We start from the raw sequence: 25,060 nt of genomic DNA on the forward strand, positions 1-25,060 counted from the left end.
GTTACTAGGCCCAAGAAGCTTTGCTTGTAATGGACCACAGAAAACAAGAATAAAACACTTTTATAAAATATATACAAAAAAAACAACACTAGGACAAGACAAGGACATTTAACAGGTAGGATATTTAACATATTGAAGATTAAGAAGGAAATTTAACATCTATTATGTCAGGAGACCTGATATAATAGTTTTCATCAAGTTCAAAACATCCCCTAAAAAATAATTACAGCAGCCAGTTTGCGACCTGCCAAATAACTCAACTGTTTAGCATTTAAGAGAGGCTAGCTGCTGCCTCAGGTTAGTCTTGAGGCATCTGAATACTGCTGAAGGTCAATTTTTGTAGGTAAATTTATATTTTAGATCCATTTAAAAAGCTTCAAACTATCCACGGTTATTTTACGGTGACTCACAAATAAGCAACTTGTGATTCACCAGTGATTCAACTGTTTTGTATATAAGAGAGGCTAGCTGCTGTCTCAAGCTAGTGAAAATACTAGTAAAGGGTAATTCTTATAGGCACATTTGTATTTTAGAGTCGTTTAAAAAGCTTCAAATTAACCACAGTTATTTTATGGTGACTTGCAAATTAAGCCACTTGTGATTTACCACTGATTCAAGTGATTTGCATTCAAGAGAGTTTAGCTGCTGTCTCAAGCTAGTGTGACTACTACTGGATATCAATTTTTGTAGGCGCATTTATGTGTTTGAGAGCCCTTTAAAAGGCTTGAAATTAACCATAGTTATTTTACGGGGACTCGCAAATTAAGCAACTTGTGATTCGCCAGTGATTCAACTGTTTAGTACTTAAGAGAGATTAGCTGCTGTCTCAAGCTAGTGTGAATCCTACTGAAGGACAGTTTTTATAGGCGCATTTGTATGTTTGAAAGTCCTTTAAAAAGCTTCAAAAGTAAATTCAGCTGTTTTCACAGTGACTCACAAATCAACCAACTTTTGATTCGCCAAAGTGATTCAACTGTTTTGCATTCAAGAGAGTTTAGCTTCTGTCTCAGGCTAGTGTGAATACTACGTGGGGCCAATTTTATAATCACATTTTTATGTTTGACAGCTCTTCAAAAAGCTTGAAAATAAAACACTGCTATTTCTATCTGCCCAAGCCCTTGATATCCAGGTAGAAATATCTGCCTCAACGTTTTCAATCGGTTTGTCGTCAACAATGACTTGATGTGGAGCAGATTAGTTGATGGCAATCAATTTAGTCTTGGAGTTGTTTATGGTAGACCCAATGCCCTTCGAAGTCTTGGAGATATGATTAGCCATGTCATAATCAATATGATCAACCATATTTTCGTAATATGCTTTGCTATGAATCTTTAAATGGTAGTAAAATGTACGATGTGTAGCAAATATCCTATATTATTGCATGCTAATTACAATTGTTATTCATTTTTTTTTTAGATTTTCTAATTATTCAATGAAGTCATCAGACGCTAAACTGCTAGTGGCGCTAGGTGTTTCTAATTTCTATTTCCCCATGTTAAATTGCCAAAATCCAAGTCTAAAACTGTTCAACTGTCAGAATCATGTACTGTATATCAGCAAGGCCTTCCACCTTGCTGTTTTCAAGGGCAAAAAAAACTAGAAAAATAAACAAAAAAGAGCCACCTTTTAAGCACAAAGTAAGGATGTTATTCGATCTCAATGGATACAAAATATTAATGTGGTGAACATTCAAAAATTGGATTGGGGTATTCTATCCATGGCTACTGATAGCTCTGTTTTGGATGAAGCAGACTAATTCGCTCCTTATAAGGAGAAGTACTATATTATGTCTTATGAACAAAGGCGTATCCAGGATTTTTCTTCGGGTGGGGAGAAGGGCTACAAATCGTTCTAACAAAAGGTATAAAAATTAGTTCAAATGCATTTTGTTACTTTTTATGGGTTAGACAAAAATTTTGAGGAAGGGGGGGTCAAACCCGGTAACCCCCGGATACGGTCTTGATTAAGAATCTCTTTTGATTAGTTATAATGAACAGGGTTTATAGAAATATCCTCAGTATATCTGTTTTAAGCAAGTTCTTTGTGTATATATTATTTTATTTCAATTGTTTCCTCTAAAATTTTTTCCAGTTCCTTTGGTATATACCTTATATATCATTACTTATAATTGTTCTTCGTGTGGGTTTGTCGTTGCTTATTCTTTCTTGAGGAATCCTTAGGTGTCTTCTGCAGAACCCTGAGGAACGCCAGCTACTAAATTCTGCTCTAGACATTGATAGAGAAGGACAGTCTTTCCAGCGGATGAAAAGACAAGTTGGCTGTTACAGGACTTTGTTGTCTTTTTTTGTTTTGTTTTTTAATTTACTATATATATTTCCGTGAATGTCAGCATATTGGGGAATGTCAGTATTCACTGGTAACTGTCCGAAATATTTTTTTTCCTTGGATTTAGTCAGCGTTGCCAGTCAACATTTTCAATTTAATGCAAGGTATGATGATGACAGGTTAGGTTAGATTAAATTAGGTTTGGTGAAGTTGGGTTAGGTTAGCTTAGGTTTTTAGCCATTTCTGTTATTTAGAACCAGAATTAACATACCTAAACTAACATAATCAAACCTAACAATAACTTTTACCATCATAGCTTGCATAAGACTGAAAAAGCTGATTCGCTAAGCTAATTGATTCAAGCAGAGAAGAAAGAATTTCAAACATTCACGGGTGAATGGCGACATAAATTAGATTTCGGACATTCACGGTAACATATAGGCTATATTTCCACCTTATGTGCGCAATTCAATCAATCAACAAAATCGTTTGATTCTGAAAAACCACTTTCATGGCCATTGCCAAATTATGGTTTGCGTCATATACATAAATCATTAGTCAATATAGCATGCTAGCTTACCCAACGTGCGTTGTTGTGATCTCAAAAGAAAACAATATCAAGAAAACTCTCCCCTCATCCGAAGACTTTCCCCGCGGAAAACTCTCCCTCTGCGGAAAATTTCCGCTCGGAAAATTGTCCCCTGTAGAAGATTCCTTCTTAAAAATTCTCTTCCCTGCAAAAGATTTTCCCCTGTGAAAAATACCCCTCTCCGGGGAAAATTGTCCTGGAAAATCCCCCGCGTATTAATAACGATCGTATCTTTAAATTTAAAAGTATTTGAGATAAAGTTTATGATTAGTAACTTTACTTTACTATCTCAATACCGTCTATTCCAAGTATCTGTGTTCAGGGGGTTTCTAATTTTAGTCAACTGCGAAAAGCATATGAAAGATTAAGAGGGCCTTAGGGGGAGGGGAAGCTTTTTACCTAAAACCGAGACGAACAGTGTAGTAATGTATACAAGACACATAGACATACATATGATTTTATTTATATAGATGGTTCAAAATTAAAGAAAGAAACAAAAAATATACAATTTATTAAAAAATAATATTGTACTCCTGGACGAAACTTGGAACAAACGTTCTTTCATACCGCACATGTTTTGTATGTATTTCTGTCAGCTTCGGGACTGTCCCGTGACAGCCTTGGAGATTGTTTGGGGATAAAATCTGAGGGAAGGATATAGGGCCGTATCCAGGATTTTTGTTCGGGGGGTGCAAAAAAAAACTCAAACAGGCATCAAAATGTGTTTTTATGCGTTTTTGTTGCGTTTTTACGAGTTGGGAAAACATTTCGGGGGGGGGGGGGGAGCAAATTCCCTAACCCCTACCCTAAATACAGCCTTGGAAGGAAATCTTGTTTTTTTTTTCAATAAAAGTTTTTATTTAAAATTTTTTATTTTAAATGAAACTAAAATACTTATACTCAGCTTCAGCCATCTGTGTACCAGTGAAACTAAATCAAATTTAACTAATAATTCAAAATATGGAATTTTCAGGCCATGGCAAATAAGAACGAGAGTACCTTCTTCATTTTTTTTTCAGTGCGGTTCATTGTTCCAAAGTTGAACCAAAATGCCATATCTGGGCAGCTTGCTCACTTGGATATAAAATACATACTTAGATGTAGTATAACAAACAAGAATTAAATTTTGTTGAGATTTCAAGTAGCTGTTTTCTTTGGGCTACAATGAGAAAATGTTGAAATGTTTAGGACACGTTCTGTGGATGAAGGATGAGATTGTGATACATCGTCTTTGTCAGCCAGCCAAAACACAAAGCAGGTCGTCCACAAAAAGGGTGGGAGAAGATCGTAAGGATAGATTGAGAGGAAATTATAACTGCCTGGGAGGGTGCAAAAAGGGAGGCTCTGAACAGATTGGGAGGGAGGAAGAGCGTTTTGGTCTCAGGCAGCTTGGTTCTGTGGCGAGCCGTTAGCAGCAGTAGTAGTAGTGTTAGCTTTGATAATCAATAGATCCTCTACTCCTGCTATTGACTGATTGATATCCTCTTGAATAATTCCAGATTTGCAAGCAAGAAAATCGAACAGAATTCTCCCATGAGCTTTATAAGCTGAACAATATCATGCTAGATGTATCAGAGAAATGGAAAAAAACGGAAGACAATTTGATGATTTATCAGTAAGTCAGCAGATGATCGAATTATGGATCAGTTTTAATTCATAGTTGAGTTGTTTGTGAAGATTTGTTTTAACAGAATAACAAATAGAATGACCAGTTTTGGTAATTTTTTATGGTAATATTTTAGTATGATGCTTTTCGTACTAGTTTTGTCCATTGTTCTTTAAGCTAAGTTCTACGGTCTAATTCTTCCTAGAAAATTTCTGTAAAAAAGGGATATTCTTATGAATACACATGTAAAAATGATATGATTAGCAGATCTACCATCTCGTAGGAGCGGAGCCTTTTATATATTTAAAGATAGTTTTGCTAATGCAAAGACCCTATCGCCTGCCCGCCCCTCTTCTTGGAAACGTTTTACTGAGAGTTTTTTAACTGTTCGAAAATATGGATGTTCGAGGTAAAATGTCATTTAAAGTTTCTAATGCCCTCATCCCCCCCCTCGAAGCAAAGTTTGTGATGCCTTTATTTCCTTTGAGATTTATCTGGTTGGCCTTTCACTGTAGAAAAATGCGTAATGCTCTGGCCTTATGCTTTTCGGGCATTGCAGATCCCGCCATCCCTGAGAAAGTTCTTTTGCCCCCTCCTCTTTCATGTAGAATTTAGGCTATTTGGACTGAAGTAGTGTTTTCTGTTCTTGTACGATCTTTTTATTGGTTTGTGTTCTTCCCGTATTTAACATGAATTATCATTATATTTTTTTTTTTAGTGAAAATCAGCTTGCCGTTAAGTTACGCCGAAAACTGTTGCTGGAAGAATACAAGAAGTCAGAAGAAAGTATCAAAGCTTTAGCAGTAGAATCGAGTGGCAAAAGCAATGGGTAATTTTTTTTTCTTTTTTTAATTTCTTAATGCAATGACATTAGAAGCTCTCTAAGAGCTCTTATAATACTTTTTCCTTCCTAAAGGTCGACAGCCACTCTTCTATTTCGCTCTTCTATTTCTATTACTGCCTATAAAGAAAACTGTTAAAATGCTTGGAGTACTTTTGGACGAAGATTTAAGATGGAACTCTTACATTGACCATCTGACTAAAAGGACGCCTCACTTTTACAATCGTTTTCGAACCTGAAGAAATTTGGTATGCCAACTGAGGTTTTGAAATCTATATACTGTAGCTATGTTTGACTTTTTCTTGAGTAAGCGTGTCCAGCTGGGCATCCGGGTTTGACGAAAGATCAATCAGATTGACTTGGGATAATACAAAAGAGAGCTGTAAAAATTATACTTGGACATAACTACTCAAGATCGGATGATGCACAAAAACAACTCAACTTGAATTCACTTAATAGTCATAGACATGAGTTGACATATCGTGTTGGACTAAATTGTTTTAATTCCCCAGCTCATCGAGGTCTAATACCCGACCTTGAGAGCCACCCTACTGAAGGACCAGTAACTAGACTCCGACAAATAAATAAAAAATGTCCACAGTTAATGACTTACCCAGCCTCTTGCACCGAGAGATATTGCAAATCATTTGTTCCTTATTTTATTCGGTATTTTAATAATATTACCTTGAAAAATATTTAATGTTTGGTCCAGATTATTTCAGGTATTTGCCTCTGAGTGTTTTTGAATATACCAACCATTTATATACTTTATTATTCTGAAAAATTCTGTATAAATGGTCGCTATTCTAATTGCGAAAATAAGTTCTTGACTTGTATTAATTTTTTAAAACTCATTTTAATTTATTGACCTTGAAGCAGCACTTGCTGCCTTTTTTTTCTTCTTTTTTCTTTTTTTTTGTATCATGACATGCTCATGTTAGCTCTAGCTATTACAGTGAATAAAATATATTCTATTCTATAGTTTTTTTTTTTTTTAATATCTTAATGTAATGACATTAGAAGCTCTCTATTCACTGTAAATTTCAAAACTTTGTCCTCTCTATAAATGTCAAACTCTACTGGAGCTGATTTTTGATGATTTAGCTGAATTCTCCCGTTTTTATCAGTATTTGTTTTTTTTAATATCTTAATGTAATGACATTAAGAGCTCTCTAAACTTTGTTCTTTCTATAATGTCAAACTCTACTGGAGCTTATTTTTTATGATTTAGCTGTTGTCTTCCGTTTGTATCAGCAGTTTTTGTTTATTAATGTTGTTGAAATATTCTTGTTCTGCACAACAGGTAACATTTAGTTCCTTATGTTTGTGTCATATTTTAAAGGCACTAATACGTCTTAACAATGATATAATTTTGACTTTATTGACGTTTTGACTTTGTTTGTTTGCTATGTTTGTTTTGATTTATTTGACTTTATGAAACTATTTTGTAATTTCAACAATGACATAATTTTGATTCTATTTTACCAATAAATTGTTATTTAAAAACTATTCCCTAGTTTCATTTTGAATTAATTCACCATATAATGTAATTTGTATTGACAATGCTGTACAACATTTTTGCTCTCCCCCACATCCTTTACATTGGACCCTTCTAGAAGATTCTTGTAAATGCTGGTAAATTGGAAATTTACCATGTTCTTCCGTTTCGCAAAATACCTACTGAGATGTCCAATATGGACAAGCAATTCAAAGGTCATCAGTAGTCTTAATATATCGGATCCTACTAAAGACTAAAATTATGGACAAACACAACTGAAAGATTTCAAATCATGCTTCAAACTGAATTTTTTTTTTTCTTTGTAGTACTCGTGTCATTTTCTTTTTGTATAAAGATGGGCTTTCAATAAATAATAATAACAATAAATAAATAATAGTAATAATAATAAATAAATTGGAAACCTGAGGGTCCTGTACGAAAGTCGTGTTTATATATATCTAACTACAAACATATTAAAAATCAAAACCAAACACTAAGTACTTCTATTTGTGACAATTGGGTCTCTCTTGCATCGCCTTCAGCACAAAATTTTCCGCCCCAACAATCGTTTGTGAAGTAATTTCTGGAAAAATGTCAAGAAGTAGGTCATCACAATTCTCCTTCGGCCAATTTACCCTGATTAAGATAGATCGCGATACCTCAAGAGAAAATGACCTAACCCACCCTTCTCAACATTGTAGAATGGACAATTTTTCTTTGCCTCAATGCTCTACCCTAAATTTACAAAAGTTGTTTCCCCCATTGGCAGACAGTCTGCTCTCGAGTGGACTCTTGACTGGATCCAAAGCCTTATAAATTTCACCGTTATACTCAAATCAAAATAAATTTCCGTTCCATATCTATATTTAACTTGCCTATATAATACTAAACCTTGGATAGACCTAGTTCACACCACCATTTCAGGGTTATTTGTTCTTCTAGCCTTACTCTAATCGTTCTCAACAGACCTGTTATATCATCTCTTGGACCCATGCCATGATTCCATAAATACAAAAACCCTGTGTTATCAGGCAGCTTTTTAGCGCTTAAGACCAAAGCGTTTGTTTCCTCATACTTAATAATTCCTCATACGCTGCCATAGCTAACCATAGCTAACCTATTTACTTAGCTTTTGTACCAGTCCTGTTGTATCGATGGAGGATTCACTAAGCGTCTCCTGCTGCATTCAATCTTGTTCAAAAACACGTTGCTGACTGTCTTTTCCCATTGTAACTAAATCACTATAACTTTCATTCGTAATTGTTTAAATTGTTTAATTGCTGTATATAAAAGCTCTATTGGATAATTTAATGGTCGCGCAGTCAAATTTGCATCATAGAAAGTAGGAGTGACTCCGACTGGAGTAAACAATTTTTCAATAGCTCAAGGATCAACTTAAATAATCTTACGGACTAAATGCCAAGATAAAGCCCTATTATTTCGCTTTACAGTTTCTTCTTTTCCGAAATTAATTTGTCTAACATAAATTATTCCCAGGGAAGGGCGACAAGTCCCATCCATCCCTCACAGAAGGCATCAGGTCTACTTCTTTCGACACGCTATAAGCAAGGAGGCTTTAGACGATCTTCTATGGATAGCTGTGCTTGCTATTTGCTGTCATTTCTCATAACTTCACTGTTACTTTAATTCACAATTGCTCAAAGTCTGTATACTACGGGAAGAATTAAACTGTCAACATAGGACCAGCTCCCAAATAAATCCCCTTGTTAGGTTTACCTTGTAACAAGGGGAAAGATAGACATGTACCCATTGGGATGCCCTGTCCCTATTTCCGGTTTTAATGAATAAATTTGAAAAAGCATGCATCGTAATATTGGTTATGCACTCTTTTGGTGTCTTAGAAAAGTTTTCTCTTATTTATTTTTTTATCTATAAGAAGGTATGTTTAGGTAAATTTACACACAGTTATTTTTGTATTTGTATTTAACTTGTATTTAATTTCAATTTATAATAGTTTAATTTATATTTAATTATTTTATATTTACACTCACAATTGTTTATATTTATTTACCTACAATAAGTATTGACCAAATATAGATTTCGTTTATATTACATTACATGTATTATTTATCAGCATTATTTACTTATTAGCGTTTCTTGGCACTTTCAAGCTTAGTAATTCTGTTATTTACAGAAACTGAGTTTATTTACACTTATTGCTCTTTTATTTACACTTGTTGCTGTACCAATTTCGCCAGCTACACTATTTTTTTATTATTATATTGAAAAAAATTTCAAAAGATGCTAAACGCCAGATTGCGTTGGTGATTTTTGTTTGTCAACACCATTGCCATTCTTATAATTTGCCTTACATTTTGCTCTTGGGCATAAACCAAAAGACCTATCAAATGTTTTATAACTTACATTTTAAGTTTGTTTTTATTGCTATGATTATTCAACACTGATTCTATTAATTACACTAATTTTAATAACACACTAATGTTAATAATACACTAAGAGACGCTAAGCACCAGTTCTCACTAGTGATAATCTTTGTCGAAACTAGCACCAGTTTCCACTCTTGTTAAGTTATTCATATCCTTAACCAACAGGATATTTATTGATGGTATAGTAAGCTTTTTGCAGGTTTAAATCAATATTGCATGTTGATTTTATTCATTTCTTCCAGAAAATCATCAGAGGAAGAAGATGACATCCCTAAGACCCTGGACTACTTAATATCCCGGCCAAGGGGGCTTGCATGTCCGAATGCTTTATTACAAGAGAGCGCACTTGAAGTTTGCAAGAAATGCGGAGTCTCAATGTGTACATGCGCTGAATGTACTGTTGGTCATTTGCTGTCATGCTCACTGAAATTTGACGTTGATGATGCTCCAAAAGAGATGAGTGAAACACAAATGGATGGAAAGACAGTGCCATTGGAAGAGAAGAATTTTCCAAAAATTAATGAAAAGTAAGTATTTGTTTTCTTGTATTTCTAACTTTTTAAGAAACAATTTTTGTCGTACTTATTTGAAAAATTTGCCAAAAATTAATGAAAAGTAAGCGTTTGTTTTCTTTTATTTCCAGCTTTCTAAGAAACGGTTTTTGTCGTACTCATTTGAAAAATTTGCCAAAAAATAATGAAAAGTAAGCTTTTGTTTTCTTTTATTTTATTAAACAGTTTTTGTCGTACTCATTTGAAAAATTTGCCAAAAATTAATGAAAAGTAAGTATTTATTTTGTTTTATTTCTAACTTTCTAAGAAACAATTTTTGTCGTACTTAATTGAAAAATTTACCAAAAATTAATGAAAAGTAGGCATTTGTTTTCATTTATTTCTAACTTTCTAAGAAACAATTATTGCCGTGCTTATTTGAAGAATTTGGCAAATATTGTTGCGTTAGAAAGAAGACTGGGCATCATAGTATGACAATATCTAGCGCCATATTTAGTGTACTATTATTGGCATAATATCGCCATAATTTAGTGTGTTGCCATAATTATCATATTGCCGTAATTTAGTGTCGCATTATTGCTATAAAAAGTGTTGTTTAATGTTTAGCATCTTATTTAGTGCCATAATTTAACAATCATCATAATCGTCATATCATCATATTATGACGTTGATTTTTGAACGGAAGTCATGGCCAATTGACGAAAAAAGCCAAGACAAATTGTCCAGGTTAATTTTACCCCTTGGATGGCCGTTGTTACTGTCTCCCATTTATGCTCCATGCAAACGTGTCTTTTTACAATGACGAACTAGAGTCGTACCGGTTGGAGGTTCTCGCTGGGGAACAATCGCAGGTTGACTACAAGTTGACTTGGATGAAAATTTTCCTCTCATGCATATCACTCCACAATGCTGAACTAGGTCCTGTACGAAAGTCGTGTTTATATATATCTAACTACAAACATATTAAAAATCAAAACCAAACACTAAGTACTTCTATTTGTGACAATTGGGTCTCTCTTGCATCGCCTTCAGCACAAAATTTTCCGCCCCAACAATCGTTTGTGAAGTAATTTCTGGAAAAATGTCAAGAAGTAGGTCATCACAATTCTCCTTCGGCCAATTTACCCTGATTAAGATAGATCGCGATACCTCAACATTGTAGAATGGACAATTTTTCTTTGCCTCAATGCTCTACCCTAAATTTACAAAAGTTGTTTCCCCCATTGGCAGACAGTCTGCTCTCGAGTGGACTCTTGACTGGATCCAAAGCCTTATAAATCTCATCATTATACTCAAATCAAAGTAAATTTCTGTTCCATATCTAGATTTAACTTGCCTATATAATACTAAACCTTGGATAGACCTAGTTCACACCACCATTTCAGGGTTATTTGTTCTTCTAGCCTTACTCTAATCGTTCTCAACAGACCTGTTATATCATCTCTTGGACCCATGCCATGATTCCATAAATACAAAAACCCTGTGTTATCAGGCAGCTTTTTAGCGCTTAAGACCAAAGCGTTTGTTTCCTCATACTTAATAATTCCTCATACGCTGCCATAGCTAACCATAGCTAACCTATTTACTTAGCTTTTGTACCAGTCCTGTTGTATCGATGGAGGATTCACTAAGCGTCTCCTGCTGCATTCAATCTTGTTCAAAAACACGTTGCTGACTGTCTTTTCCCATTGTAACTAAATCACTATAACTTTCATTCGTAATTGTTTAAATTGTTTAATTGCTGTATATAAAAGCTCTATTGGATAATTTAATGGTCGCGCAGTCAAATTTGCATCATAGAAAGTAGGAGTGACTCCGACTGGAGTAAACAATTTTTCAATAGCTCAAGGATCAACTTAAATAATCTTACGGACTAAATGCCAAGATAAAGCCCTATTATTTCGCTTTACAGTTTCTTCTTTTCCGAAATTAATTTGTCTAACATAAATTATTCCCAGGGAAGGGCGACAAGTCCCATCCATCCCTCACAGAAGGCATCAGGTCTACTTCTTTCGACACGCTATAAGCAAGGAGGCTTTAGACGATCTTCTATGGATAGCTGTGCTTGCTATTTGCTGTCATTTCTCATAACTTCACTGTTACTTTAATTCACAATTGCTCAAAGTCTGTATACTACGGGAAGAATTAAACTGTCAACATAGGACCAGCTCCCAAATAAATCCCCTTGTTAGGTTTACCTTGTAACAAGGGGAAAGATAGACATGTACCCATTGGGATGCCCTGTCCCTATTTCCGGTTTTAATGAATAAATTTGAAAAAGCATGCATCGTAATATTGGTTATGCACTCTTTTGGTGTCTTAGAAAAGTTTTCTCTTATTTATTTTTTTATCTATAAGAAGGTATGTTTAGGTAAATTTACACACAGTTATTTTTGTATTTGTATTTAACTTGTATTTAATTTCAATTTATAATAGTTTAATTTATATTTAATTATTTTATATTTACACTCACAATTGTTTATATTTATTTACCTACAATAAGTATTGACCAAATATAGATTTCGTTTATATTACATTACATGTATTATTTATCAGCATTATTTACTTATTAGCGTTTCTTGGCACTTTCAAGCTTAGTAATTCTGTTATTTACAGAAACTGAGTTTATTTACACTTATTGCTCTTTTATTTACACTTGTTGCTGTACCAATTTCGCCAGCTACACTATTTTTTTATTATTATATTGAAAAAAATTTCAAAAGATGCTAAACGCCAGATTGCGTTGGTGATTTTTGTTTGTCAACACCATTGCCATTCTTATAATTTGCCTTACATTTTGCTCTTGGGCATAAACCAAAAGACCTATCAAATGTTTTATAACTTACATTTTAAGTTTGTTTTTATTGCTATGATTATTCAACACTGATTCTATTAATTACACTAATTTTAATAACACACTAATGTTAATAATACACTAAGAGACGCTAAGCACCAGTTCTCACTAGTGATAATCTTTGTCGAAACTAGCACCAGTTTCCACTCTTGTTAAGTTATTCATATCCTTAACCAACAGGATATTTATTGATGGTATAGTAAGCTTTTTGCAGGTTTAAATCAATATTGCATGTTGATTTTATTCATTTCTTCCAGAAAATCATCAGAGGAAGAAGATGACATCCCTAAGACCCTGGACTACTTAATATCCCGGCCAAGGGGGCTTGCATGTCCGAATGCTTTATTACAAGAGAGCGCACTTGAAGTTTGCAAGAAATGCGGAGTCTCAATGTGTACATGCGCTGAATGTACTGTTGGTCATTTGCTGTCATGCTCACTGAAATTTGATGTTGATGATGCTCCAAAAGAGATGAGTGAAACACAAATGGATGGAAAGACAGTGCCATTGGAAGAGAAGAATTTTCCAAAAATTAATGAAAAGTAAGTATTTGTTTTCTTGTATTTCTAACTTTTTAAGAAACAATTTTTGTCGTACTTATTTGAAAAATTTGCCAAAAATTAATGAAAAGTAAGCGTTTGTTTTCTTTTATTTCCAGCTTTCTAAGAAACGGTTTTTGTCGTACTCATTTGAAAAATTTGCCAAAAAATAATGAAAAGTAAGCTTTTGTTTTCTTTTATTTTATTAAACAGTTTTTGTCGTACTCATTTGAAAAATTTGCCAAAAATTAATGAAAAGTAGGTATTTATTTTGTTTTATTTCTAACTTTCTAAGAAACAATTTTTGTCGTACTTAATTGAAAAATTTACCAAAAATTAATGAAAAGTAGGCATTTGTTTTCATTTATTTCTAACTTTCTAAGAAACAATTATTGCCGTGCTTATTTGAAGAATTTGGCAAATATTGTTGCGTTAGAAAGAAGACTGGGCATCATAGTATGACAATATCTAGCGCCATATTTAGTGTACTATTATTGGTATAATATCGCCATAATTTAGTGTGTTGCCATAATTATCATATTGCCGTAATTTAGTGTCGCATTATTGCTATAAAAAGTGTTGTTTAATGTTTAGCATCTTATTTAGTGCCATAATTTAACAATCATCATAATCGTCATATCATCATATTATGACAATTTCCATTACGACATATTGCGACAATATTATGACAAGTTCTATTTCTCTGTGCGAAGCATACACACTCGCATTCTTAAACAACTTGCAGCACAAGTCACCAAGACCCCATCTCTCATCTTTATGGGATCAATAGACACGGGAAAACTCCCTAGTATCTGGAAAAAGGAAAGTATCACCCCAATCTTCTAGAAAGGTGAAAACAAATCCCAATCAACTATATGCCCATAAGTCTTACATGCATCACTTGTAAAAATTTTCTAGTCCATTATAGCAGACAGATTACTAGAATACTTTCTGACTGAAAAGCTAATCAACAAAAGGAAGTTCGGATTCCTAAAACTAATTCAGTCGAATCGCGGCCACTTCTAGTTGCAAATGCCTGGAGACTAAACGTCGACAATGGTATACAAGTCGAAGCACTATACCTTGATCTTAGTATAGCATTCGATAAAGTTCCTCATTCAATGCTCCTTCATAAGTTAAGAAACCTTGGGATTCTGGGCAAAGCTCTTGGCTTGACCTCGAATTTTCTGGCAGGCAGTACTCAGCGGATGAAATTAAATGGCCACATTAGTACTGTTGTGACAAAAGTATCTAGCGGTATTCCACAAGGTAGCGTCATCGGGCCCCAGCTCTTCAATTTTTTTTGCAAACAACCTGCCTGACAATATTAACTCAGATATCACACTCTATGCTGACGATATAAAGACTTGTCAAATACCCAAATGATATTCAAGAACTGCAGACCGACTTGAACAAGATAGCCGATTGGATGAGGACGTGAAAAATGAAGATCAGCTCAAACAAAAGCTTCCTCCTCTGACTTGGACCGCAGAATTTCAAGTCAACCTAAAGCTTTAACACCAGTTCAATACCAAAAATATCTTTAAGCGGTACCTTGGAGTAAGACAATGAGCTAACATTCACCAACAACCGCGAATCCACCGTGAACAAAGCTTCGAAAGGAGTTGGACTTATTCGTAGAAACTTCACCCTAAATGATCCTTAGCTTTTTTCAACTCTAGTCAAGTCTCTTGTTCGGCCTATCATTGAATGTGGTCACACGACAATAAGACATCAACTTCAAAAAGACATTGATGCACATGAAGATGCAGTGAGAGCAATAAAATTTGTACCAAAACTAAGAGGCCTCTCCTACTGTGAACGATTGGGAAAGCTGTCACTTCCTTCTACCTCCTATATACTCCTCCGAGGTGATCTTGCTAAAACTTTAAAGCTATGTCACAAGTACTACAATAACATTGGACCAGTGCAAGTACTCTTCTTCAACACAAACGATCTGCGAAAACAGAGCTTTCAACTAAAGGAAAACACTTTCAATAAAGAAGTTGGAAGGTGGGCCTTCTCAAACCGAGTAGTCAAGGAATGGAACAACCTCCCCCAAGAAGGGGTTATGGGCTGACTCTACCAACTCTTCCAAGAATAGTATTGACAAGTTTTTTAGTGAAAGTAAATTTGTAGTGAAAGTATATTATTATTAAAAGGCCTTTTCTTTCGACATTTCCTTCGAGCCCTGCCATTTGAACAAAACGTTGTGGATTCTTGATTAAAGATGGGATTTTTTTTTCCATGACATTGACCGTTCCCATTTTGCACAGGTATATCTTAAAACTGTTGTAAAAACTTGGATGGGAGATTCCTGAAAATACCCATACTACCCTAATCTTGCCTTTCAGACTTTCGGTTTTTTGGACCCCCCCCCCCCCCTAAAGAGGCTCTACGTGGAAAAAATTTTCAATCGAGTTAATATCAGGCGCAAAAGTGGCTTTGAGAGCAATGTAAGGAATTTTAAGCCAGAGACGTACATAAATTAGAAAAACAGCGGGCTTGGTGCATAAATGTTCCCGGGAACTATGTTGAAAAGTAGCCAAAGTTTTGAATTGATAAAATAAATTTTTTCTGAGTAAGAGTCATTCAATGACCCTCGTAAAATATACTGAAACCTTAAAAATAATCTGCTACTAGGGAAAATTGAAGATAAATGCAAGAAAAGGGAAGAATAGTATGGAAAAAAAGGTAATTAGTCATTACAGGGGATTTCTGATTAAAGCAGGGTTTTTATATTCAGGAACATTGATAACTGGCTTCTTGACCTTTCTCCAATGCAAAAAAAAAAAAAAACTCTCACGCTTATCATGGCAGCATAGTCCTTTTTTTCCGAATTTGAATTATGCATTCATATTTGGCTTATACTGATGTTTTATCAATATACTTCCGTACGCTATTATTCTGCCCTTTTCTTGCAATATTTGTAAGTTCAATAACCTGGATGAAATAATCTAGCTATTCGTTAAGATATTAGTGTCATTATTTCGTTGATGAATCTTTATTTCAATGATCGATTTTATTATATAGACGATGATCAAGTTTAGTAAAGTCAAATGACCGATTTTATTTTGATCTTATTTGCAACGATTCTAAAATACATTTTATAGTGTTCAATTACAACTAATTCTCAAAATTTATTATTGATACTTATTTTGTTAAAACTTCACTCAGCCTCTTGTACTGTGGCAAAAATATATTTTTTGAAGAATATAAGAATCACTTTCTAAAAATGTAGTTTCTGAGCTAAGTTTAGTCGATTAGCAGTAATTTGCAGTTCCTTTAGTTATAACTTTAGTTATAAATGTATTATTTTCCTTTAGTTATATGCTCCTCCATCTCAATCTATTCAAAGCTTCTCTCACTAAAAGTTTCAGTTTTCTTTCAATCTTTCCTTACGACCTCTTCACTCCCCATTTGGGGATGACCTACTTTTCGGTTGACCCTACATAGATGGTCGAAAAGGGTGATCTTTGGAGATCTGTCATTCTTCATCCGCAGAATATGTCCTAGCCAACTCAATTTTTCTCTCAATATAGGCCTAGAAAATGGGATTGAACCCCGTTTTTTTACAGCATACTATTGGTAATATGAAGAATCAAACAGGTGGTTAAAATTATTCGTAGACAATTCCTCTGGAAACCATCTACCAAATCCTCTTCCGTCTTCCGGAGTGTCCACGTTTCAGAACCTAACTTGACCGCTCTCATCACTGTAGCTTCCAATATTCTGATTCGGTTTGTTGACTTATTTTCCCAAACTTTTTTCAGTTATGAAAAAAAAAAATACACTTGGCGTTGGATATTTTTCTTCGAGCATCTGCACCGCACTCACCTTCTTTACTAATAATTGTACCCAGGTATGTGAAGCTAGCCACTGGATTGATCTTCTCGTTACCCTACTTCATTTTTACCTTCATTTATTCCGAGTCTAATCGACTTGGTCCTCTTAATGTTAATTTTCAAATCTATTCAAAACAATTAATTGTTTTATACGCGATCTAGCTGTGATTGACAAGGACTTATCGACGACTGATATTGGAGTCTTCTAAGGGGAGCAGTGTAAAAAAAAAAGTAAAAGAAGAGGGGGGAGTTTAAAAGTAGAGAGTAAATAATGAAGCTTTGAAAATAGTGGGCTTAGGAGGAGTTCCTGCAGTTATTCAGGTCATTGATGTATGTGTTACATAATAAGTCTTATTAGTACAGTGCTTCCACTTTTTTTTTCTGAAAATCAGTAACGACTCCAAAAAAGTCGGGAGATTATCGGGAGGTTTTTTTTTAAGTCGGGGAAAAAATCAGGAGGTTTTAAACAGCTGTTTTGTCTCACATACCAGTTGTATTGGTGGTAAAAATGTCAGTAATAGAGAGACAGAACAGACCGCATATTATCTTTACTAGAAATTTCTAAACCCGCATGTTTGTCTCGCTTTAAATGTCGCAAGCATAGTGGGCGGCGCTATGAGTATGGCCCGTTTGCAAAGAAAGGAAAGCATAGTTCTTGACCCTACTCCCTAGTGTTATTTTGCTCTGTTGTGACTTGTGAAGCCGATTTCGCCGACACTCGAAATCGTTATTTTGATATAGGCTAGGCTAGTAGTCTGACGAATACCAGATATCTATAAGACCCGTAAGAATAGTGTATTCGAATTTGTACTATAGAATCCTTGAACTGGCAACAGGTTAAGAATTGGTTTCAAGTTAAAACATGTTATTTTGGTAAAGAAACGGATCATAGAAGCAGAAAAGCCGCCTACCCCCTAGGACAGGTCAGTAACCTACTTCTTGGGTTGCCCACGTGCAGGGATGTATAATTGTCCAGTTCCAGTAAACTTGGTACTTACCCTAAAAAAAATCCTGTCACGTAAGGTAAGCCACGTCCTTATTGTACACAAATTATCCAGTGGAAATGAACTATCTGAGTTGACTGATCAGATCAGATGAAGTTATGAAATTAGAATCAAATCAAATCAACCCTTTTTCGAACACAACAATGGTCTCTCACGGGACAAGCTGCCGACTAGGTCATTAATTAGGGTCCGCAGTTGACTTCCGCGAATCAAACGCGGCCGGCGGCTTTGAAATCCCCCTTTTACGGGCAACAAAGACATATTTTGCATTCTGCCAGACGATCAAGAAAGATCAGAAACTTCAAGTTGGACAGAGCTCAATTCAACAGAAATCGGGAGGATTACCGGGAGGAAATTTCAGTCGGGAGATTTTCCAAAAAGTCGGGAGATCTCCCGATAAATCGGGAGGAGTGGAAGCACTGTATTAGTATTACTGGAATAGAACCTGACAAAAAAAAAAATGAATTAAAAAAAAACATATTTGTGGATTTTTTTTGTTACATATTTTTAACTAGTAATTTTTCTTTTTGACCTCCTGTCAAACAGGGCCGTATCTAGTTTTTTTTTTGTACAAAAAAAAAACTAAAATACGCATCAGAAATTTGTTTTTATGCATTTTTTGTTACGTTTTTACGAGTCAGAAAAGCATTTCTTGGGTGGGAGGTTCGAACCCCTCTCCCCCCGTCCTGGACACGGCCTTGCTGACAGATCATTTTGCCAAATTGAGATCTAATAATTAGACGCAATTTTCATTTTAAAATTGAAAAAGAGGTTTTCCCACACACACACGTAAATTTTTCTCCCAACTAATTAGACTGAACTTAGTACAACTCGTACCTGCGGAGTCATTGTTCAAAGAAGAATCTTATTCACTAATAATAATAAAAAAAATTGTATCGGACTGAATGGCAAAAACACATAAGGGGCATAATAACTTGTAAAAGGTGTCTTTTAGGCATCCAGGCACTAGATTCAAAGTTATCAAGTGATGGAAATTAACATTCCTTACAGTTATTTTCATATTTTGTGAAAATGAGCGATTGTGGTACACGAGGGTCATGTGAAGTCTCCTATTATTGGTAGATATTTTTTTCTGAATATAAGGGTCCTAAAGCTAATTTTATTTTATTTTAAGATGGAAACCTAGACTAGCGGCTGAATTAGCGGATTTACTGAAGCAAATACATCTAGCAGAGTCTGAAGAAACTGAATCAGAAAAAAGTACTTTGAGCTCAAAAACGGAAGAGGAGAAACCTCACTCTGAGAAAAAACAAGTAAGTTTAACAAAGTTTTCTTTACTCTTTATGTAAATTTTGTATTCTAATTCTTAAGATACTTATAATTATTAATTAATTCTTACCGTTTATAATTATCTGGTTGTCATTAGTGAAAACTACAATTGAAAACCTTTTACTATGACTACTAAATTATTGTTTTCTTTAATCATGCAAAAATTTTAACTCAGCAAAAAAAAAAATAGTAATTGTATGTTACAGATTCTTTTGGGGCGAAAGATTAAACTCCATTCCTTATTTCCCTCCTCCCATTCCTTGTGCTGACTGAATCTGATAATTTTGAGTAGAAAACTCGATCTTTTGCCTGAGTTTTCTGGTTGTAATTGTCAGTTTAATATTGTTAAATGTTGGTGGCGCAATTCCTGGAGGTTCCACGCTATGAAACATGCCCCTCTCCTTAAAGTGCCTGCCACAATTGCTAATTTAGTATTGTTACATGTCAGTAGTGCAGTTCCTAGAGGTTCCGCGCTGTGAAATATGCCCCTTCCCGTGACTCTCTCCCTGAAGCATTTGAGGGCTGTCTCCTGTTTACTAATTCATTCACCGTTTGCTAGATGTATTTGCTCTCTTATTTGAGTGCCAGTGGTTTATTCTGTGGGTAAAGGGGGCTTAAAAAATACATTTGCCCCTCCCACTAAATTGCTAGTCACAATTGCTAATTTAGCATTGTTATATGTCATTGGCGCAGTTCCTAGAGGCTCTACGCTGTGAAACATGCCCCTCCCCTTGAAGTGCTATCCACAGTTTCTAATTTAACATTACATGTCGGCGGTGCGTTTCCTGGAGGTCCCCTGCTGTGACCCACACCCCTACTCCGGAAGTGCTGGCTACAGTTGCTAATTTAACTCTGCTATCTGTCGGTTGTGAAATTCCTAGAGGTTCCATGCTGTGAAACGTGACTCTCCATGAAACACTTCATGGCTGTCTCCTATTTACTAATTCATTCACCGTTTGCTAGAAGCATTTGCTCTCTTACTTGAGTGCCAGTGGTTTATTCTGTGGGAGGGGGGTTAAAAAATACATTTGAACATCCGAGTTTCCAACTGTGAGAGGTCCTTAAAGTCAAACTGTGTGATGGAAGGGGGGTGATTGACATTTAATTTCCGTTGATGTAAAAGAATATATTTCTTGAAATATATGAAATAAATGAATTCAATAAATGAAATATATTTTCATTTAGAGCTAAAAATGAATATAAAACAAAATGCTGAAACTGAATACAAAGGAAATGTAGAAATGATGGAAATTTCGTGTTGACTGCATCTGTGAAAAAAAGCTTAATTTACAAAAATACAATGAAACTATCCTATAAGCGGGTCATTCAATATCGGAAGGAGTAAGGATTAAGAAAAATAAAAAAGATTTATGAATCCGTGTAAAAGTCATTGGAAAGATAACGGTTATTGATTGTTGTTTCAATTCAAGTCATCTTTGTTAAAATTAAGTATATAACAGTTTGGTAATTAAAAAATTGCTCTAAACAACAACGTGTTGAATTCTGATACTCCAAAGTAAATTTACAATGCATACTATTATTGTACTTTTTTTTATTATCTCGAAATTGTCATCAAAATAGGAGAAGTTAACATAAAATATTAAGAAATGTTCGCTAAAAAGTACGTGGGGACCGAGCTTCGTTCAATGAAGTGAATATTAGACATAAAAATCGGATCTTGGGTACTGCCCCCCCCCCCCCCCGCGAGAAATGTAGCCTGTAAAATTCGCCACCCCTCCACCTAAAAAATATTTTCCTGCGGAAAATCTCCCCGGGCAATTCTGGAAATATTCCCCACGTCTAAAATTGAGCAGCCAAAGGGAAAGTAAGACAAGTAAAAGATTGAAGAAAAGAAGGGATTCTGGAATATTCTAACTATATTCCAAAATACAGGTAGAATATATGGTTTGAAATATCCTATAGGCAATTTTTCCAATGAGAATACCAAATAAATTTTGTTTTCTAAAAAGATATCCAAAAAGCTATTATTTTTTATTAATTTAATGGGAGAAGTTCGACCGAGTTTTTCTACAGATGGTGATTACACCCAAATGATTGAGACCACAGAAAGGGATATTTAAGATGCATTGTACTTGGGAAGAATTCTGCCTCAGGACGAAAATCTTAACCTCCTGTCGCTGCCTAAGAAAAATAGCAGATTTTAGACATAAAAACACTTGTAAAAACATATAGGCTATTCCAAAATAGCCTGTACGCTATTCCAAAATAGCCTATTGGCTCGTTTGATTTTACAGTCGAGGATATCTCGCTGACGGAAACGAAATGCAATCCCCTCATACCGTGACTCGCACAAGAAAAAGTTTTCCTTTTTATTTTTTTTGTCAAGACACTTCGTAAATTGGTGGCTCTGAACTATACAAAGGAAAAGCAAACTTCCTTAACTGAAAATCCAGTCAAAAAATAACGCTATTTTTAGTCTAATATCTTACTAATATGAATTTCGAAGTTCAATTGACTTGTTCAGCGAATCTGTAAGGTTCAATTGGTCTGCAAGGCACTAATTAATTAAAAAATTACTGCAAGCAAATTTGATACAATTAGGAGATCGAATTAAATGTAAAATTAATCCAGGTCGAAACCTTTAAGAAAAATAATGACGTGGCTGATATACACTCACCCTTGTCCAACTGTCAAACCTTCATTTTGACAGTTTTTTGGTTGATAAGTCTCAACCGAAATACGTTAAATTAGTATAAGAGGGTCGGATAGTGCTTGATGTCTTTACGAAATGTTTAAAGCTTATTAAGTTTATTGTTTATGTTTGAAATAAGAAGATGAAAAATAATAGCGTTTAAAACTTAGGAACTCTCTAAGGGGGTCTCCAGACTAAGGTCCCTTTGAAGTCTCCTTGTTTCATAATTTTGTTATTATTTAAGTTGCATAGTGTGTGTGTCTTTGCTTTGCTTTGCTCTTTGATAAATATGAGGTTCATTATTTCTTAAACTGTCATGATGGCCTTCTTTTACTGTTAGATGAATATTATACGTTAGTGGAATCCGTCCAGTCAACGAATTTGTTTAGCGAGGAGGAGTTTAAGACGGTACGAAAAGGTTTGAGAAATAATAAAACTTCCCGTGCTGATAGTTATATAATGAATGAATACTAATAATAAATGATAATAAATGAATTTTCGACATATGGCGATTACAAAGATAAGAGATAAGAAACTAATAACTATTAATTGGATTTTTGATAAAAGGTAGATAGCTGGGGAAATTAAGAAAACTTCAATTAAATCTATTTATAAAAAAAGTGAAAAAGTCAATTTAGTAATAACAGATTTGGGTTAAGCCATTTAAAAAAATGCAAAAGTAATTACAGTATAAATTCCTTTCTTTGATAATGCTTATTACACTAAGATATGCTGTTGATACAGTTTTAAGAAAAAAAAAACAAACAGTTCTAGTTGCTTTTATAAGTTACCAAATATTGGAAGGCAACTAGGCCTCCTCCTCCACCCCCTTTTTTTATTAAAATCGTCCGAACAAAAATATGAGAAAGCCATTTAGACAAAAAAAAAGTGCAAATTTCGTTTTAAGTATTCATGTGTGGTGAGCCAAAATCAAAACATGCATTAATTTTAAAACGTTAAGAAATTAAATAAAAAACCAAGTTTTTTTTTAACTGCAAGTAAGGAGCGATATTAAAATTTAAAACGGACAGAAATTATTCCGTATGTGAAAGGGGTTGTCTTCTCCTCAACGTCCCACTCTTTACGCTAAAGTTTGACTTTCTCACAAATCTACTTTTTAAAACAATAAAAAATTACTTAAGAAGTAGTTACATTTAAGAAGTAATATATATATATATATATATATATATATATATATATATATATATATATATATATATATATATATATATATATATATATATATATATATATATACGATACTTTTTTCCTGAAAAGTGGTATACTAAAATTTCCTGTTGTAAATAGGTCAATAGGTCACGACGCCCCGCACCCTTAATATGTTTTTCTTTAAATCGTCTGCTAATTGACGATTAAAACTGTAAATCAAACAGTTCGTGGTAACGAACTGTAGTAAGGAGAGACCCGGCTCAATACTAAACGAAAGTCCAAAAACGGAATTTTGATACTAATAAATACATCAAACAAATTGGATTTTCATCTTGATTTCAAATATATAAGTTTAATTAAATTTAGTCTTACCAATGAATTGTAATTACACTTCTTAAATGTAAGATCAATTTGTAAAAAAGTGGATTTTCATAAAGGTTTCTTTCATTTTTTGGTAAAAATTTTCTGGTATTTTAGACGCTACTGGTGGAGTTTTAGAGGATGTTTTTCCTTTTTTTTTCAAATCTGATTTCCTTAGTGGTTTTAAAGAACATATCTAACCATGTAAATATTGATATGTCCCAAGCAGTGTTACATGGTAACACACATGTTATATGGTACAATTGAAAGAACATTAATGTCAAGGAAAGAATTTTTAATTAAATATATGATTCCGCCGACTGCCACCTGTTTAGAATCTAGATCTTATTTTTTATATATTTAGTTTTCTTAACTTTCAAAACGAGTTTTGTATGCCTTGGCAATAATTGAAAACCTCCTAAGGTTTGCCTTTGAATTTTTAAGCTACTAATAATTGAAGCTACTATATGCCTTGGCAGAAATTAAAAACTTTTAACAATCTTTGGAACCCCCTGATTGAAAACCTCCAAAGCTTCGTGTTTCTTAAAGTTCCTTCAACTACTTCTTTATTGAACTACTAATTTCTGATTTCTACTAATTACTACTAATTAACTGCTAATTTCTTAAACTAATGATACATGCAAACTTGTTAAATCTTTTAAAGAGGATGTTCTCCTTATATTTGATTATACTCTTTGGCACAGTGCTTAACAGGATTTGAGTCAAATTTTTTTCTTTTTTTTTCTTTGAAGTTAAAACCTATTTTTATGTCATATTTGACTTTTTGCAGGTTATTTCTGAAACGAAGCCAGAGTCTTTAGTCAACTTGGCCACGCAAAAATTCCAAGAGGTCCAGAAATCGAAGGATATCTTCAAGTTTGGCTATGCTTCCACCAAACCTGACTCCAAAGAAACGAAGACTGAGGCATGTTCAACTGCGCATCTTCCCAAGGGAGCCCCAAATAGGCCTAAATCAGAAATGCCAGACAGTTCACCCAACCACAATGCGGGTTCTAGCTGTATGAGTAGCCATTTAGGGTGTAAACACGATGCGAGCCCTAGCTGTGGGAGTAGTCACTCCGGGGGTAGTGACGATAGTGATACAGACACTATTGAAATGAAGAAAGGACATTGTGATTGTTGTCACCATGATGGAACGTCTGTTGTGAGATTCCTTTTTTTCTTATTTTCTTTCTTTAAAAACATTATGTTTGTTGTCATCATCTGTTCTGAGATTCTTATTTTTCTCCCTTTTATTTATTTATTTTCTTCCTTTATTTTATTTTCTTCCTTTAAGGACATTGTTATTATTATCATTGTGATGGAACATCCGTTATAATGTTCTTTTGTTTCTTTCTTCTATTTATCTTGTTCTCTTAAGGGGATAGAACGTAAGCTCAACCAAGGTTTTGAGTTTCCACTTGGCAGAGAAGAAATTTTTTTTGTAAGAACAACATATCTATTAAATTTAAGGGTCTGATGTTCCACATCTTCCATTTTACTCTTTTAGGGGTTCGTATAATTTTATTTTGTCACAGATATGATCTTGGCATTTTATATTAATCGACTTAGAACTATTGATACGCTTTTTACGTGGCCTCCCAG

At 34.3% G+C, this 25,060-nt stretch overlaps 1 protein-coding gene across 3 annotated transcripts in view; it reads left to right on the forward strand.

Moving 5' to 3' along the window:
• Window positions 1-25,060, forward strand: part of LOC136024841 (uncharacterized) — a 112,568-nt gene that overhangs the window by 28,620 nt on the left and 58,888 nt on the right. For all 3 annotated transcript variants that reach the window (XM_065700332.1, XM_065700334.1, XM_065700333.1), the window contains exons 5-10: window positions 4,375-4,490; window positions 5,200-5,310; window positions 9,471-9,755; window positions 12,852-13,136; window positions 19,118-19,256; window positions 24,246-24,620. In XM_065700332.1, coding sequence (XP_065556404.1) covers window positions 4,375-4,490; window positions 5,200-5,310; window positions 9,471-9,755; window positions 12,852-13,136; window positions 19,118-19,256; window positions 24,246-24,620 — 1,311 coding nt within the window. The remainder of the gene's footprint in view (window positions 1-4,374; window positions 4,491-5,199; window positions 5,311-9,470; window positions 9,756-12,851; window positions 13,137-19,117; window positions 19,257-24,245; window positions 24,621-25,060) is intronic.

This window comes from Artemia franciscana, chromosome 3 (assembly GCF_032884065.1).
Source record: "Artemia franciscana chromosome 3, ASM3288406v1, whole genome shotgun sequence".
NCBI lineage: Eukaryota > Metazoa > Arthropoda > Branchiopoda > Anostraca > Artemiidae > Artemia > Artemia franciscana.